Source organism: Zootoca vivipara, chromosome 11 (assembly GCF_963506605.1).
Source record: "Zootoca vivipara chromosome 11, rZooViv1.1, whole genome shotgun sequence".
NCBI lineage: Eukaryota > Metazoa > Chordata > Lepidosauria > Squamata > Lacertidae > Zootoca > Zootoca vivipara.
Window position 1 is genome coordinate 63644900 of NC_083286.1, and position 16093 is coordinate 63660992.

The 16093-nt window shown below is 48.5% G+C and overlaps 1 protein-coding gene across 1 annotated transcript; it reads right to left on the bottom strand.

The window, feature by feature from the left end:
* Positions 1–5205: 5205 nt before the first annotated feature.
* LOC118077297 (B-cell differentiation antigen CD72-like) lies at positions 5206–15298 on the bottom strand. The gene is made up of 7 exons (XM_035100890.2): positions 15134–15298; positions 14953–15042; positions 11992–12081; positions 10832–11176; positions 10012–10187; positions 8250–8329; positions 5206–6104 (listed from the first exon to the last, which is right to left on the bottom strand). The coding sequence occupies exons 1-7, from the start codon at positions 15201–15203 to the stop codon at positions 5975–5977; spliced, it is 981 nt and encodes a 326-aa protein (XP_034956781.1). The 5' UTR covers positions 15204–15298; the 3' UTR covers positions 5206–5974.
* Between the last annotated feature and the right edge of the window lie 795 nt (positions 15299–16093).

Consider the following 16093-nt stretch of genomic DNA (forward strand, 5'->3'; position numbering starts at 1 on the left):
AATGGTCAAAGGCCTGGAAACGATGCCTTATGAGGAACAGCTTAGGGAGCTGGGTATGTTTAGCCTGGAGAAGAGAAGGTTAAGGGGTGATATGATAACCATGTTCAAATATATAAAAGGATGTCATATAGAGGAGGGAGAAAGGTTGTTTTCTGCTGCTCCAGAGAAGCGGACACGGAGCAACGGATTCAAACTACAAGAAAGAAAATTCCACCTAAACATTAGGAAGAACTTCCTGACAGTAAGAGCTGTTCGGCAGTGGAATTTGCTGCCAAGGAGTGTGGTGGAGTCTCCTTCTTTGGAGGTCTTTAAGCAGAGGCTTGACAGCTATCTGTCAGGAATGCTTTGATGGTGTTTCCTGCTTGGCAGGGGGTTGGACTGGATGGCCCTTGTGGTCTCTTCCAACTCTATGATTCTATGATTCTATGAATTGAGGGGAAATTTGTCCATCTTACGGCCACAAATATTCCCTAGGAAATGAACTTTCAAGTAATAATCTCTATTAGAAATAGAAAATGGAAGACCCTTTGGGGGCTTTTAAAAGAGTTTTGGTCCAATGAAGGGAATCCTTTTGAAACTCTTAGGTTGGATATTTCCCCTTTGCAAATATCCCACAGGATCCCAGGGGCAACATCAACCTGTGGGAGGGGATGTGGGGAGACTGGATCTTACAAACGTATATGGTAGTTTTTCAGTTCCGCTTACCCGTTCTGTGTTCTGGTATTTAAAGAATTGAGTTTCACCTTGTTGCCTGCCATTCCAGTCTCCAAGCAGTGGGAAATTCCAGGGGTTCCTGGTGTTTATGCAGGGTCCGAGTTCCTCACAAAGTGGGGCAGCAGAAATGGAAATAGCCATGCAATGGCGCACTGCCTTGGGCTTGAACATTGAGCATGCATGGGCAATAGCCCCGGCTGAAAAGCTGATGTGCTAGAAGCATGCAACCAAAGAACTTCTAGCCCCCATCTTTTCTATGATGTGTGGTAACAGTTTTTTGATTAGTTACAGGTAGGTAGCTGTCTTGGTCAGCTGTAGTCGAAGCAAAATTTAAAAAATTCCTTCCGGTAGCACCTGAGAGACCAACTAAGTTTGTCATTGGTATGAGCTTTCATGTGCAGGCACACTTCTTATATGTGTCAAAAAGATTGTGTTTATAACCCTCCCCCAAGATTTCATGGTCATATGTGGAAAGATTTTATTTGTGTGTGAACTGTAAGAATCTGATATGTTTAAGCAACATGGTTGCTGGTCTGTGAGTGATGTTGTCTTTGTATATGGGGAAAATGAATGTTCCTAAATATTTTCCCCAGAGAGTTTGGGCACCACCACTGCATCAGCCAGCACAGCCGAGGGGTGGGGGGTTTTTTGGGGGGGAGGGGAGGGTCCCAGCAACACATACTTGGGATCTGGTTTTCCTGGTATGAAAGTCCTTGGAGTTGGTAGGCATTTTCTCTGATAGAATTCTCTCTCTTTTTTATTTACATGCACACACACATGCTGAGCATCAGATGGAAGGGGTTTCACAGCATTAGCCAACAGCCAAGGCAAGCAAGCCAATGGGGGTAAGCTTCTACAGCAGCGGTGTCCAAACTTTTTTCCAAAGAGGGCCAGATTTGATGAAGTGAAGGGCCGCGAGGGCCGACCAAAGTTGTTGAGCTTTTTTTTTAGGATTGAAGTTGTTGAGTTTTTTTTTTAGGATTTTACCCCAGGAAATAAACTGCCACAGGGGCCAGGCTAAACCAACCAGTGGGCCGGATTAGGCCCCCGAAACAGACTTTCGACATGCCTGTTCTGTGTGATACAACCGTTTTCCTTTCTGAGTGGTGGAGTCTCCTTCTTTGGAGGTCTTTAAGCAGAGGCTTGACAGCCATCTGTCAAGAATGCTTTGATGGTGTTTCCTGCTTGGCAGGGGGTTGGACTGGATGGCCCTTGGGGTCTCTTCCAACTCTAGGATTCTATGAGTATTCCCTCCCCTGTTTGATCCCAAGCTGTTACATTAGATAAACTTATCTGGATTGTGTTCATACAATGTTGCATGGGTCTTTCTAAGTGGTTACGTATTGCCTATTGCAATGACAAACCTACCGGTTAGACAGCATCTTAAAAAGCAGAGACATCACCTTGCTGACAAAGGTATGGTTTTCCCAGTAGTGATGTATGGAAGTGAGAGCTGGACCATAAAGAAGGCTGATCGCCAAAGAATTGATGCTTTTGAATTCTGGTGCTGGAGGAGACTCCTGAGAGTCCCATGGACTGCAAGAAGATCAAACCTATCCATTCTGAAGGAAATCAGCCCTGAGTGCTCACTGGAAGGACAGATCCTGAAGCTGAGGCTCCAATACTTTGGAAGAGAAGACTCCCTGGAAAAGACCCTGATGTTGGGAAAGATGGAGGGTACAAGGAGAAGGGGATGACAGAGGACGAGATGGTTGGACAGTGTTATAGAAGCCACAAACTTGATTCTGACCAAACTGCGGGAGGCAGCGCAAGACAGGAGTGCCTGGCGTGCTCTGGTCCATGGGGTCACAGAGAGTCGGACACGACTAAACAACAACCTATTGCCTTCAGGATCATTTCAAATTGTTCCTAATTTCTCTTAATTGTTATACTTATTGATATTCATTTGATACATTTTGATCCCTTTGGGGCCCAGTTTTGTGGGAAAGTGGCATGGAAATGGATGGAATCCCCCCCCCAATGTACTGTATTTGGCTTGGCATAGTTTTGCCATTCCCTAGACAGACAACAGTTGATGCTTATGGCTCATGAGGCCACTGAGAATTCCAGGAGCTCAATGCTGCTGGGCCAAACCAGGTCTGCAGCTCATAGGCTTCAATTGCAGGTTAAGATTGGGTCTGGAACACAAATTTAGTCCCCATCCTTCCCCCTCAATGAGTTCTGCAAGGGAGCAACACTGAGGATGAGCAGAGGAGGAGGAGGAAGCTAACAGCCAGGACCACCCCCTTGCACAGGCCGGTGGGGAGTTGGGGGTGGAGACAGCGGTTGGGGGGCATGAGGCCATCACCTTCCAAGGGCAGAGGTGCCAACTTGAATACAATATTGTAGGGGCCCAGGTAAGCCCCACCCCACATGATTGATCACATGATGCAGTGCACACACACCATTTGAATGGAATGCCCATCAGCTTTGTGGGAGCCCAGCTCCCTCAAATAACCCCCTATGTCCAAAGGAGTCTGTTCAACTGTTGAATGGCTCTTATTGTTCTTCCCAATATGGTTGGAATCCCTAAACTCCCCATTTAGGGACTAAGAATCCCCCACGTTCAGTATTGGTCAGAGAAGAATGAGCTAAGGCAGGATCCAGAGAAAGCAAGGCAGATCTTTATTTATTATTCTGTTGCAACAGCTATACCCCCCTCCCTTGGTGCGAGGTGAGGACCCAGAAAAAAAGGTGTGCAGGAACTTTTAAAGGCTTTAGAAATTGCCCAGCCCCTTAGCCAAGGACCACCCATAAAGAGTGGGTCTACAACAGAAATTTGAGTGTGTGGTTTTTCTGCTGTCTGCCCAGATATCCAATAATTGTGTGCTGATTGTCCTATCTGGCCAGTCTGGGCCATTCTTTTGAAATGATAAATACCTTAATTCCTGAATCCCATTCACCAATTTCCTTCTTCTTTCTTCTTCTTTGGCGGCCCCTCATAGCCGAGTAAGATTGTCTTCCATAAACACAGTTTGAACAATGAGTCCGTAAGTGACAGTGGAGGCCAATTCTGGATCCACAGGTCCTTCCACAGTGGGGACATCGGTTTCCGGGCAGGAGTGGATCACAGTGAAGTTTTGCCAAACGTGCTGTCACGGTCCGGGTTACAGGCAGTTGGAGTCCCAGCTTGGTATGTCGGGACCAGGGTAGAGGTCAGGAATCAGGAATCAGCAGTCCAGGGATCAAGAAACCAAGAGTCCACAAATCAGGATACCAAGAATCAGGAAGCCAAAGCACAGCTAGGTGGGTAGCATGTTGCTGTGGCAAAGAGCCAGAGGGAAACGCTGGTCTTATATACCCCTCCCGGCTCTTGCCACCAGGTGCTCCGAGTCTCCTGTCAAGCCTCACCTATGCGGCCGCGCCTTGCCCTTCCAGGCCAAACTCAGGAAGGCCCCAGTCCTGCGAGGCCCTAGCAGTCACAGGGCCTGGCTCCTGCATGCACTCCTGACACGTACCTTCCTCTTAGCACGTTTCTCCTGAGTTCAAGCGTCTTCAAAGCCCTTGGTAAAGGCTGTTCTCCAACTGGAGCGCTTGCAGGCCAGTGTTTCCCCGTTGTCGGTGTTTATGCTACATTTTAAAAGATTTGCCTTGAGAGAGTCTTTAAACCTCTTTTGTTGACCACCAGCATTACACTTTCCATTTCAAAGTTCAGAATAGAGTAGTTGCTCTGGAATATGATCATCAGGCATCCGCACAACATGACCAGTCCAACAAAGTTGATGTTGAAGAATCATTGCCTTCACACTGGTGAACTTTTCCTGTCTTCCTAAGTGATGTGTAAAATTTTGCAGAGACACCACTGATGGAATCTTTCGAGGAGTTGGAGATGGTGTTTATAAGTGGTCCACGTTTCACAAGAGTACAGTGAAGTTGGCAGTACAGTGGTACTTCGGGTTACAGACACTTCAGGTTACAGACTCCGCTAACCCAGAAATAGTACCTCGGGTTAAGAACTTTGCTTCAGGATGAGAACAGAAATCGCACGACGGCAGTGGCAGCGGGAGGCCCCATTAGCTAAAGTGGTACCTCAGGTTAAGAACCGTTTCAGGTTAAGAATGGACCTCCAGAACTGGTTAAGAACTTAACCTGAGGTACCATTGTACAATAGCTTTGTAAACAAGCACTTTGGTTTCCCTGCGAATGTCCCGGTCCTCAAACACTCTGCATTTCAATCGGGAGAAAGCCGCACTTGCAGAGCTCAGGCGATGCTGGATTTCGGCATCAGTGTTGGCCCTTGTGGAAAGATAACTGCCCAGGTAGGAGAAGTGATTGACACTTTCCAACTTTACACCATTGAGTTGGATTTGTGCCGCTGCAGAGGGGTTGTTTTGGTCATTCGGGGCTATTCTTTTGAAATTGTAAATACCTTAGTTCCTGAATTCCATTCACCAATTTTATACCCACTGATATACAGAAGATGCTCTGTTGACAGGTCCCCTCTGCTTAACAGATATTTGCCAGACTGGTTTTGCAGACCCCTCCTTTCAAGCAGTTTATTTATTTACAGGATTTACACTGAAATAGAACAATCTGGAAAGTCATTCCCCTCTCCCCAATATACTTCCTGCTTTTGCAGAGAAAGATTTGAGGTCCTTTAAGAGAGTCAGCATGGCTCCGGGATTGCTCTCCTGCACCATTTCAGAATACAGTGGTACCTCTGGTTATGAACGCTTCAGGTTATGAACTCCGCTAACCCTGAAGTAGCTGCTCCTGGTTGCAAATTTCCCCCCAGGATGCAAACAGAAATTGTGTGGCAGGAGACCCCATTAGCGAAAGCGCGGCTCAGGATAAGAACGGTTTCAGCTTAAGAATGGATCTCCGAATGTCTCAACAAGCAAGATTGATGTGTAACAATGGAAAAATTATGAGACACTGCATTACCTTTGTAAACCAAGAAAATCCTCAATAATAATAAAAAAGCAAAATGAAGAAGAAGAAGAAGAAGAAGAAGAAGAAGAAGAAGAAGAAGAAGAAGAAGAAGAAGAAGAATAGATGTCAAGAACAAATTAAGTTCGTAACCAGAGGTACCACTGTATGGTTTCTATGTGTGCCCACATTGTGTATTGATAAACATTGATTTTATTGTTTTGACAATTAGAGGGGAGTGTGCTTTGGTTGTTCTCATGTCATACGCTAGTGGTGATGGCAGGGGGGCGGGCGGGTTCATTGCTGGAAAAAGCCATGCTGGATCCTTCAGAGAAGGCCTTGCCTGTCGGGGGTCTTTGCACATAATTTGGCCCTACTGAGCTCACAATGGTTATGGATATCGAGCTTTCTTCTCACAGATAAATCTTTTTACATCCGAACAGCCACACTGTTCCAGGGCTCCTTGGCTCATTCGAATGCAGTAGCCTCCTCTATAATCACAAGTCCCAAAATTTTCAGTTCTAGAAAGACAAAGACGACTGTCAAGGCAAAAAGCCCAAACCCCTCCTCACCATTCATCATTATCTCAGGTTACAGGTAGGTAGCCGTGTTGGTCTGGGTCGAAGTAAAATAAAAAATTCCTTCAGTAGCACCTTAAAGACCAACTAAGTTTTTATTTTGGTATGAGCTTTCGTGTGCATGCACACTTCTTCAGATACATTGAAATAGGAGTCCCCAGGCGCTTATGTGGAGAAGGGGTGGGGAGGGGGAGGGGAGGGGGGATCACTCAGAAGGGTGGTGGAAGTGGGTGATTGACTGACTGATAGCTGTTGATGACTGAAAACGACTGCAAATGGTTTTGCATGAAAAAGCAAGGGTTGAGATGGCTGAAGATCTCAAAGTAGCTGTCTTACTACAAAAGAATTTCAGAAATAGACTGGAAAGAGAAGTTGCTGAATTACAACTTATCACCAAGCTCAAAACCATGGAGGGACCTGGTTTGAACAGAGACATAGGATTCTTATCTCATTATACATGATAAAGCGGTCTTCAGCCATCTCAACCCTTGCTTTTTCATGCAAAACCATTTGCAGTCGTTTTCAGTCATCAACAGCTATCAGTCAGTCAATCACCCACTTCCACCACCCTTCTGAGTGATCCCCCCACCCCTTCTCTACATAAGTGCCTGGGGACTCCTATTTCAGTGTATCTGAAGAAGTGTGCATGCACACGAAAGCTCATACCAAAATAAAAACTTAGTTGGTCTTTAAGGTGCTACTGAAGGAATTTTTTATCGTTATCTCAGTTCTCCCAGCCACCCCAACGTGAGTCTCTGTGGGGCTGCCCACATTTGCACCAGCCACAATTTTGCAGAATCCGAATGGTCAGTGGTGGTTATAACAACCAGACATGGGCAGTTTAGGAGGAGCCTGATTGGGGGCTGCAAAATATCTTCTGGGAGGCGAATTCAGATCAGTCCAGAGCAGCAAAGTATTGCTCTGCAAAGGTTTCAGCTCCCCCCATCCCTGTCCATTGCCCCTGCTGACTACAGCGGATGGTAGGAGCTGCAGTCCAGCAGCCTTTGCAGGGACCCACATGGTCTGTGCCAGGTTTGGACGTGACATCATGTGACATCATGAAGCAGGAATGGGGCAGGTAAAAACCTGGCTCATCTAAAAGAGGGTTTGCTGCACAGATATTTGAAAGGGGATTCTGAAGATGCGTGCAGCCAAAAAAGGACATCCTGTGACATCACTGTGACATCAGGAGACAGCGGTGGGTACTGGTCAAACCTAGCCTGTGAGCAGGTGGGGAGAGAATGATCCAGTCCATCAGCCTGATCCAGTACACCCACCCAGATGAATCCAGACTAGACAGCAATACACTGCTAGGCTGTTGGTTTGGAGTGAGGTTTGCAGTCAACTTTGGGTGGGGTTGAAAAGGCAGCCCCTTCCCATCATGCATCTCTGGCCCTCAGGCCCAGGGCTCTCCTCGGGCCCCACCCAATCCCCGAGCTTTTCTGCCTGGCTGGACTATGCCTCTTGCTTGCCTGGATGTACAGAGAAGTCTGGCTTTTGCATGGCTTGATGCTGCCTCTTGTACTACAAAGGGAAGTGTCATAGCTGTGACTCTGGCCATGCCCATCCCCATTGGCACATGGCCCCCAAGAAGGTTCCCCATGGGGGAAATAACCCTCAGGCTGCAAAAGCTTCCCCACTTCTGCTGCTCAGTGTGGCTCTCCCCAAAATTGATCTCGGGGAGCAGAGCTTGAAATGAGCAGTTTGTGACAGTGAAGAAATGTTCCTGCTACTGTTAGCCTTAAGCAACCAGCGGTTGGGCTCTCCATGGTCTCATCCAGACTTCCCTTTGGCCCCACACTTTCTAGAGTCTGCACCTTCCCAGTCCATGTCCGAGTGCTTTTCTTTTTTGCCCTGCCGCTTTCCCCAGGAAAATCGGATCTTTACCCGTGAATCACAGCAAATGTCAATTTGGGTTTTCCACAGAATTGTTTTCATTGGTAAAGAGCGGGTTTTCTTGAAGATAAGTCCTATAAGAAGGGGAAATGCTGCAGATTCCAGGGGTGGCTGTAGGAGGAACTCTGCTCTGCTCAGCCCAAGCAAATCTAATTTAATGGGTAGCAAAGGGACCGTCTCTCTTCCACTTACCCTTCAAAGTCAGTACCATCAACCCATTTCCAAGATGTTGGTTGCAAGAATTTTTGAAGTCCAATCCAATATTGATAACTCTAAGAAAAAGAATAAAATGTTAATAGAGAAGACTTCCTTCCCAATGAGACTTTCCTTTCTCACTTTTTAAGAGGCTCATATATAAAACCAATACAGTTAATAAGAGTCTACAGGAAACTAGAGAGTAGCAGGAAAATTACCTTTTTCTCTAGCTGGCTATGGGGCAACTAGATACTCCAAAATCAGATGCCCTGGTTGGCTTCCGGCCTATGGGCACCCCAGCACACACCTTGCTCAGGTGCAGAGTGGTCTGGAGGGAGACCCATGTCCAGAATGCAGAAGGTATGGATTGAGGACTAATTCTGTAAATTAAAATTTAAAACCTTCTATCCCACATGTGTGGGCAAAATAAAAAAAGGAAACAGGATGTGAAGCCCTTTTAGCAGAATAAAACACTGATATGTTTTTGCAGCTTATTGAAGTTTAGGAATAAGGCAGTTATACATTTCTATCCCCTTTTATTTTTGGGTCTGCTGACATTCCCCTTGCTCACCTCTGTTTCAGAGACTGAATTACATGTTTTTAGTAATCTTTTTTAAAAAGATGTTTACTTACATTTCAGTGCAGGCAGCATTTACAGCAAATATAGTATGCTGATAAATACTTCTAAGTTACAGTAAGGCGCAGGTCAATTCTGTATCCAGGGCAGCTGTCTTATCAGCTCCATCTGGTACACAGGCTGAGACCCTACCTGCCTGCGGACTGCCTCGCCAGAGTGGTGCATGCTCTAGTTATCTCTCGCTTGGATTACTGCAATGCGCTCTATGTGGGGCTACCTTTGAAGGTGACCCGGAAACTACAACTAATCCAGAATGCGGCAGCTAGACTGGTGACTGGGAGACCACATAACACCGGTCTTGAAAGGTCTACATTGGCTCCCAGTACGTTTCCGAGCACAATTCAAAGTGTTGGTGCTGACCTTTAAAGCCCAAACGGCCTCAGTCCAGTATACCTGAAGGAGCGTCTCCACCCCCATCATTCTGCCCGGACACTGAGGTCCAGCGCCGAGGGCCTTCTGGCGGTTCCCTCACTGCGAGAAGCAAAGCTACAGGGAACCAGGCAGAGGGCCTTCTCGGTAGTGGCACCCGCCCTGTGGAACACCCTCCCATCAGAGGTCAGAGAGATAAACAACTACAGTACCTGACATTTAGAAGATACCTAAAGGCAGCCTTGTTTAGGGAAGTTTTTAATCTGTGATATTTGATGTATTTTAATGTTCGTTGGAAGCCGCCCAGAGTGGCAGGGGAAGCCCGGCCAGATGGGCGGGGTTAAATAATATATTATTATTATTATTATTATTATTATTATTATTATTATTATAAAATAAAAGTTGGTGGTCTTGGCTTGGAGGCAGGGTGGAAAGAGACTCTCATCACGGACAGAAGGAAGTATAAAGGACAGTCTCATTTGTTACAGAGCTCCCACCCAGAGGAGCCAAAGAAGTGGCCACACACCTAGGAAGTTCCTTAACTCTTTGTGTACTAGTCCTGTGTTTTTTAAGCAAAATATTCATTGTTGTTTTGGCTGCAAAACCCTCACAGAATGTGCCCTGGTACCCCTTCCAGTTAGTGGGAGGGGGTTGCATCTCCTGGTGGATATCTCTTCATGCTCTGTTAGACTCGACTTGACTCCCCAGCACCAATCCTTAAAGTCGGAGGCATTTGCACCCCGAAGTTATTACCTTATCAATGAATGTGGCACCCCATAGCTGTTCTGCAGTCCAGGGCTTTAAAACAAGCAGCTGAGATGATTTCTTTTTGCAGGCTTCCTGGCTGTTCCACCAACTCTTCATTTCTGATGGAGGTGAAATCCACAGGCATTTCCACCCGAAGGGATTCCATCCATGGGAAGAGCAGTCTGGAGAAGGCAAGGGAAGGTGTTCAGCTGAAAGCTACCTGGTCTCAGGCCGGCTTAGGGTGGGACCCTCTCCAGTGGGACCCAGATCTGTCTCCCGTCAATGGGCTGAGAGTCTATGAGAGGGAGAGTGGGTGACGTGGATCATGGTGCCCACACCAAAAAGAAGCAAGTCACAGGCTGGATGGGGGAGGGACACTTTCCACGTGTATTTCCAGACAGAAGCAGGGCTTTGGCTAGTGGCCAAGGAGTGTCAGGGCCCCTGCCAGGGAGTCTGTCTTGGGTGCGTCTGTGGGGGCCATCATAGACATAGTACTGCCCGCATAGGAATGCAGTGGAGAGGCTGGAGCAGGGGGCCAAGGCGTTCGAGATCCAAGGTACAACTGAAATGGTGTACAGTACATTAAATAATATTAATTCTATTGTGAACACTTTAATTTACAGTATGGAAATCTAATTCAGTATGTCAAAGTACTCTTGCAGCCCATGTGCTCGGAGAGGTTGGGCCGCCCTGCCCTGCATGATCCCAATCCTCTTTCACCACCTGAGAGGCAGGTGATAGAATACGGTGCGCAGGGAGCCCAGCCAGCCCAGCCAGCCTCTTGATCTGAATGCAAGAGACATACCCTTCTGTTGGCAAGTTATACCTAGCTCTAGTTTTTTCCTCAACTCCTCCAACTGCTGCTGAAGGCTCTCCTTCTCCTCCTGTAGCCTTGCATTGTCCTGTTGATGCTGCTCTTTCTCCTGTTCCAGCTCTTCCTTCTCCTGCTGCGTAAGCATCAGGCTCTCGTTGGCTTGCCTCAGCTTCTCCTGGGTCCTGTTCCCAGCAGCCCAGCAGCTCCAGAGGGTCTTGTTGGTGGAGTGGAGCTCCTCCTTGGCCTCTTCCAGCTGGACCTGGGCCTGGGCCAGGCTGCCCTCCTTGGAGCCAATTCTCCGTGCCAGGGCGCTGCCATCTTCATTCGCCTGCTGCAGTTGCCGTGAGACCTGCCAGTCTGCAGAGCACAAGCAGGGGCGACATGAGAGAGGGACCTTCAGGTGCCAGGCAGGCAGCATGGCAGAGGGGAGCCAGGCACTATTGCGGGTGCCCAAAGGCAGGCTGCTCAGAGATATACGAATAGGGGGTATAGCATGGGCGTAGGCAGGGGGGCAGTTGCCCCCCTAGAAGCAGGGCCGCTGGCCAGCCTGCCCCGCTGCCCGCCACTGCCCGGTGCCGTCTCCCTTCTCCCTGGCTGGCTGTGGGGCGGGTGGAGGGAAAGCCCTAGAGCCGCGCAAAGCATTTGGCTGGCTTTCCCTCCACCTGCCCCGGCGATCGCGGAGGGGAAGGAGGGGATCGGAGTAGCCCGATTTCGGGCTGATACTGGTGCCCCCTTCGCCCCTGCCGGTCGAGGAGGGGGAGGAGTAGCCTGATTTCGGGCTGATCCTGGCGCCCCCTCACCCCTGAACAACCATGTCTTGCCTTGCCCCCCCTCCCCCTAGTTTTCATCCTGGGTAAGCTCACAGGAGACGGTGAGGTACTCTCCCGATGTGAGGCTCCAGCTCCCCTTGAACCCGACCACTGACCATGCAGGTTGGGGCTGGTGGGAACTGGAGTTGAACACTACGTACCTGGAGGGCACCAGGCAGACCCTCTCTGAGCCCAGGCTCCAGGGTAAGCTCTGCATCAAATGCCTGTGACATTTATTATATTTTATTTATTAAATTTATATGCTGCCCTTAACCAAAAGATCTCAGGGTGGTTCACAGACATTTTTCCCCTCCCCCATTTATCAGGTCAATGGACTTGGGCAGGGGGGCACCCCCTACTCACATCGGACCCCCAGTCCTATGGCGGTGGTGAGAAGGAAAAGGCAGGCGGCTACCAGTGCCAGGATGGAGTACCAGGTCCGACGGTCCAACTCTGGAAGAGAAACCCACTGGGGTCAGTTTGCGGTTCTTGTGGGATGGGCTCAACCCTCCAAGGAAGCCTGATCCTAGAGGGAGGGCAGTGTGTCAGGGCCCAGCATGCTTTGCTGCATTCATGGCCAATTCCATGCATAGGCAATTGTGGGGGAAGGAGCAGGCTCCTTGGGGGTCCCCTCTCCTCTCCCTCGGCAGGGCCCCCCTCTCATGCAGAGCCCCAAGATGAGGAGAGAGACTGTCCCAAGTCAGACTGGTGGAATGGCTGCGGAAACCCCAAGATTCCCCCAGATTTATATTCTGCATAGTTGAAAAGGTTCCACTGATAATTTGAGTAAAAAGGTCATGAAATTAAAGCCTCTTTGGGAGCCCTTCTTAAATATGAAAATCTGGAGGTACATAATCTCAGGATGAAAACCATTCTAAACACAGAAAAACCAACGATGGGCCCCCTGTTCATGATCCCAGAACAGTTTGGAGGTGCCTGTTGTCTCCTTTCCGGAAGGCCCTGAACCCTAAAGGCTCCAGAGAAGCGGACACGGAGCAACGGATTCAAACTACAAGAAAGAAAATTCCACCTAAACATTAGGAAGAATTTCCTGACAGTAAGAGCTGTTCGGCAGTGGAATTTGCTGCCAAGGAGTGTGGTGGAGTCTCCTTCTTTGGAGGTCTTTAAGCACAGGCTTGACAGCCATCTGTCAGGAATGCTTTGATGGTGTTTCCTGCTTGGCAGGGGGTTGGACTGGATGGCCCTTGTGGTCTCTTCCAACTCTATGATTCTATGATTCTATGACTCTCCTTAAAACAGGCTAGAATTTCCCCAGCCCTCGAACTGCCTGGTTTGTTGGTGATCGTTATGCAATAAAGGGCTGTAAGTTTTCCTTACTGAGTGCCAACCCGCTTTCAAAAAGGAGAAACCAGGACACACTGAAAGTTGTTGAACTTTTTTTTAGGAAGACCCCGAACTTGTTGAGTTCTACTTTTAACTACGGATCGCTATGGCAACTGTCATTTTGATTGCCCCTACCGCAGCATATGTAGGCTATAGAAGCTATGACCTATTGCTACTGCAATAACAATGCTCTTAACTTTCCACAAGTTTTCTGCTTCCCTTCTAAGTCACATGACTGCCCCCTTTAACTCTAAACTGAGGCTTTGTCCTTCTATCTCTGAACCGAGGGAGTGGGGCCACCCAGTTGCCCTCTGGCATGGAGCTCAGCCCCGTTTCCTTTGTTCTCTTAATAGCTGCTCACCCAGGCGATCCCCTCGGCACAGGAAGCCAGCCTGGCTTATAGTTTAACAGCTGCCTACATCCTTCCTTCCACAAACTCATAACAATACTAAGCAGCAAAAACTGCTTAAGGAGGGCCCCAATCCAACGGGGGGGGGGGAGAAAGCAAATACTGTATATAATTAGTTGGACAGTTTTATGAGCTTCCTGGGTAGGAAGGGTCACTAGTGCTTTGCACAGCGCCTGCCGAATAGGAGTGGGAAGGAAACGGAGCTCAGGGTCCTTTCAGAAGTAAGGGACCTTTCAGAGAAGCCCCCTGACCACAAGGAAAAGTGGAGGGTGTTCCTGGTAGATCCCAAGGTGGCCAGGATCCACTGGGGAGAGGCATCAGCGGGGGGGGGGGGGGAGAACTGAGCCCAGGCAACTAGATGCTTGGTGGCGCCTGATGTTGGGGGTCAGTAATCTCCCTTCTCAGGTCATGGGGAATGTGGGGTTATGCTCAGAAGACCCTGAGAAGATTCCCCTGCTGGAATCCAGCAGGTAGCGAGGAGGGACCGACTGGGAAATGGCCTTCAGGTGGGAGTTAAGGGACAGACCTTGAGGGCAGGTCGAAACCCTTTCCTTACAGTATATGTTCAAAATGCCTGCTGGCTCCAGCAGTTCTCCTTTTACTCCGGAGGAGAATCCAGGTGGGTTAGGACCTGGCCAGCACTCAAATGATGTGAAGGTACTTTCAAAAATGTACAAATTACTACTAGAATGGTTGACAAAAGATGAAGAAGTTAAGGCAGTGAGGATACACTCAAGAGATTTTGGATATAATATCCAATTTTCATCATGGGAAAAGTTATGGAAAGAGGATTTAAAATTTGCTGCTTGCTGCATGTTGAAGGAAAACGATATGAAAATGACGTACTGTTGGTATTTAACACTGTGTAAAATTGCTAAAATGTATAGAACTAGGTAGTTCAAATTTCTGCTGGAATTGTGAAGGGAAAGAGGGTACCTTCTACCACATGTGGTGGTCCTGTGCAGGGATAAAAAAGCTTCCTGGTATATAATGATATATAATAAGTTAAAGGAAATGTTTAAGAAAACTTTAGTTAAAAAACCAGAACCTTTTTGGTTGGTTGTCTTCTACCAAAAGAAGACAAAAGGCTTTTCATGTACGCAAGGACGGCAGCGAGAATGCTTCTAGCCCAAGAGATGGAAGGAGGGTTGAGGTGCCAACTAGAGAAGAATGACAGACCAAGTTGATGGAATATGTAGAGATGGCAAGATGAATGGGAAAGATCAGAAACCAGGAAGATTAAGTACAGTATTCCTAAAAGACTGGAATAATTTTAACATACTGTACTTAAAAGACCACTGTAAACAGTTAAAATCATTGGCAGGGATGCAATGACACTTAGAATGTGAAACGAACTTTGGAAACTATGAATATGCAACAGATCCAGTAGATAACAGCAAAAGATGCAGAAAAAGAAAAAAAGAAAACATTTTCTTTGGAAATGGAGGGAGGAGAGGAAGTCTAAAGGTTCAAAAGAACCTTTTTATTTTATGTTTTGAAATCATTAAAGTTATAATGCATAAATTTATGTAAAACCAAAATATATAGAAAAGGACCTGGCCGGCACTCACCTTTCCTGCCCTCTGTGGCGGTGGGATTCCTCTCCTCCTGGCAGGGGGGGCCCTGGACGTTCTCATAGGTCAGCTCTCCCTCGCTGGGGTCTGGAAGAGGAGACGAGGGGTGAGGCATGGAGGGGGGGGACCCTGGTGAGGGGATCTGGTGAGGGGATCTGGTCCAGTTGGCTCTATGTACCTTTCCCCTGGCTCTTCTCCAGAGGGGTCCTCACGAACCGCAGGTCAGCGTAGGTCACATCCTGTGACATCCTGGGGTGGGTGGGGTCCCGTCGCACCTGGACTCGTGGCAACGGGAGAGGCTGGGCTGGTTGGGAGCTCCTGTGCTCTCTGGAGAGAAAAAGAGGAAAGTGGTGGTAAATGAAAGAAAGTGAAATGAGAGAGACTTCCTGCAGTGCATGAAAATAAAAGTTCTGCCTGCCTCCCCCCCCCCCCGCAATCCCCTCAAGGGACCCAGGCCAGCTGCATGGCCCCCTCGGGGCACAGCAGAGCATCCGAGCATTGCTTCCTCTTTCCCCTTTGCACCTTCCCGGAATCGTGTCGCAGGCGGAGGGAAGGGGCTTCCCCTGCAGGGCGTGTTGCCCGTCAGCAGAACTTGGATACCCCCTCTGCTGCCCCCCCCCTGCGGATCCAGGCCCTCTCTGCTCCCGGCCCACCCTGTTGCTGCCGGCCCTACCACGGCAGCGGCAGCAGCCTTGCCCTGGGTTGGCAGGTTTCCAGCTGCAGGGGCAAGTGGGGGTTAGGTTGCCTCCCCCCCCCATCAAATGGCTTCACCCTTATTCATGGACGGAGAGGCCTTGGCCTAGGGAGGGACGGTGGTGGCACAGCCTCAACATGGTAGTGGGTGATGGGGTAGATAGAAGTGAATTAGACTGAGGCCCAGAGATGAATCATAGAATCATAGACTTGTAGGCTTGGAAGGGAACCCAATGATCATCTAGTCTGACCCCCAGCAACGCAGGCACCACAGCTAAAGAATCCCCGACAGATGGCCACCCAGTTTCTGTTTAAACCCCTCCTTTCCTGTCATTGGAACCCCTTGCTTCGGGTCCCACCCTCCGGGGAAGCAGGAAACAAGCTTGTTCCCTCTTCCATGTGGCAGTTCTTGAGATATTTCTAGACGGCTCTCGTGTCTCCTCTC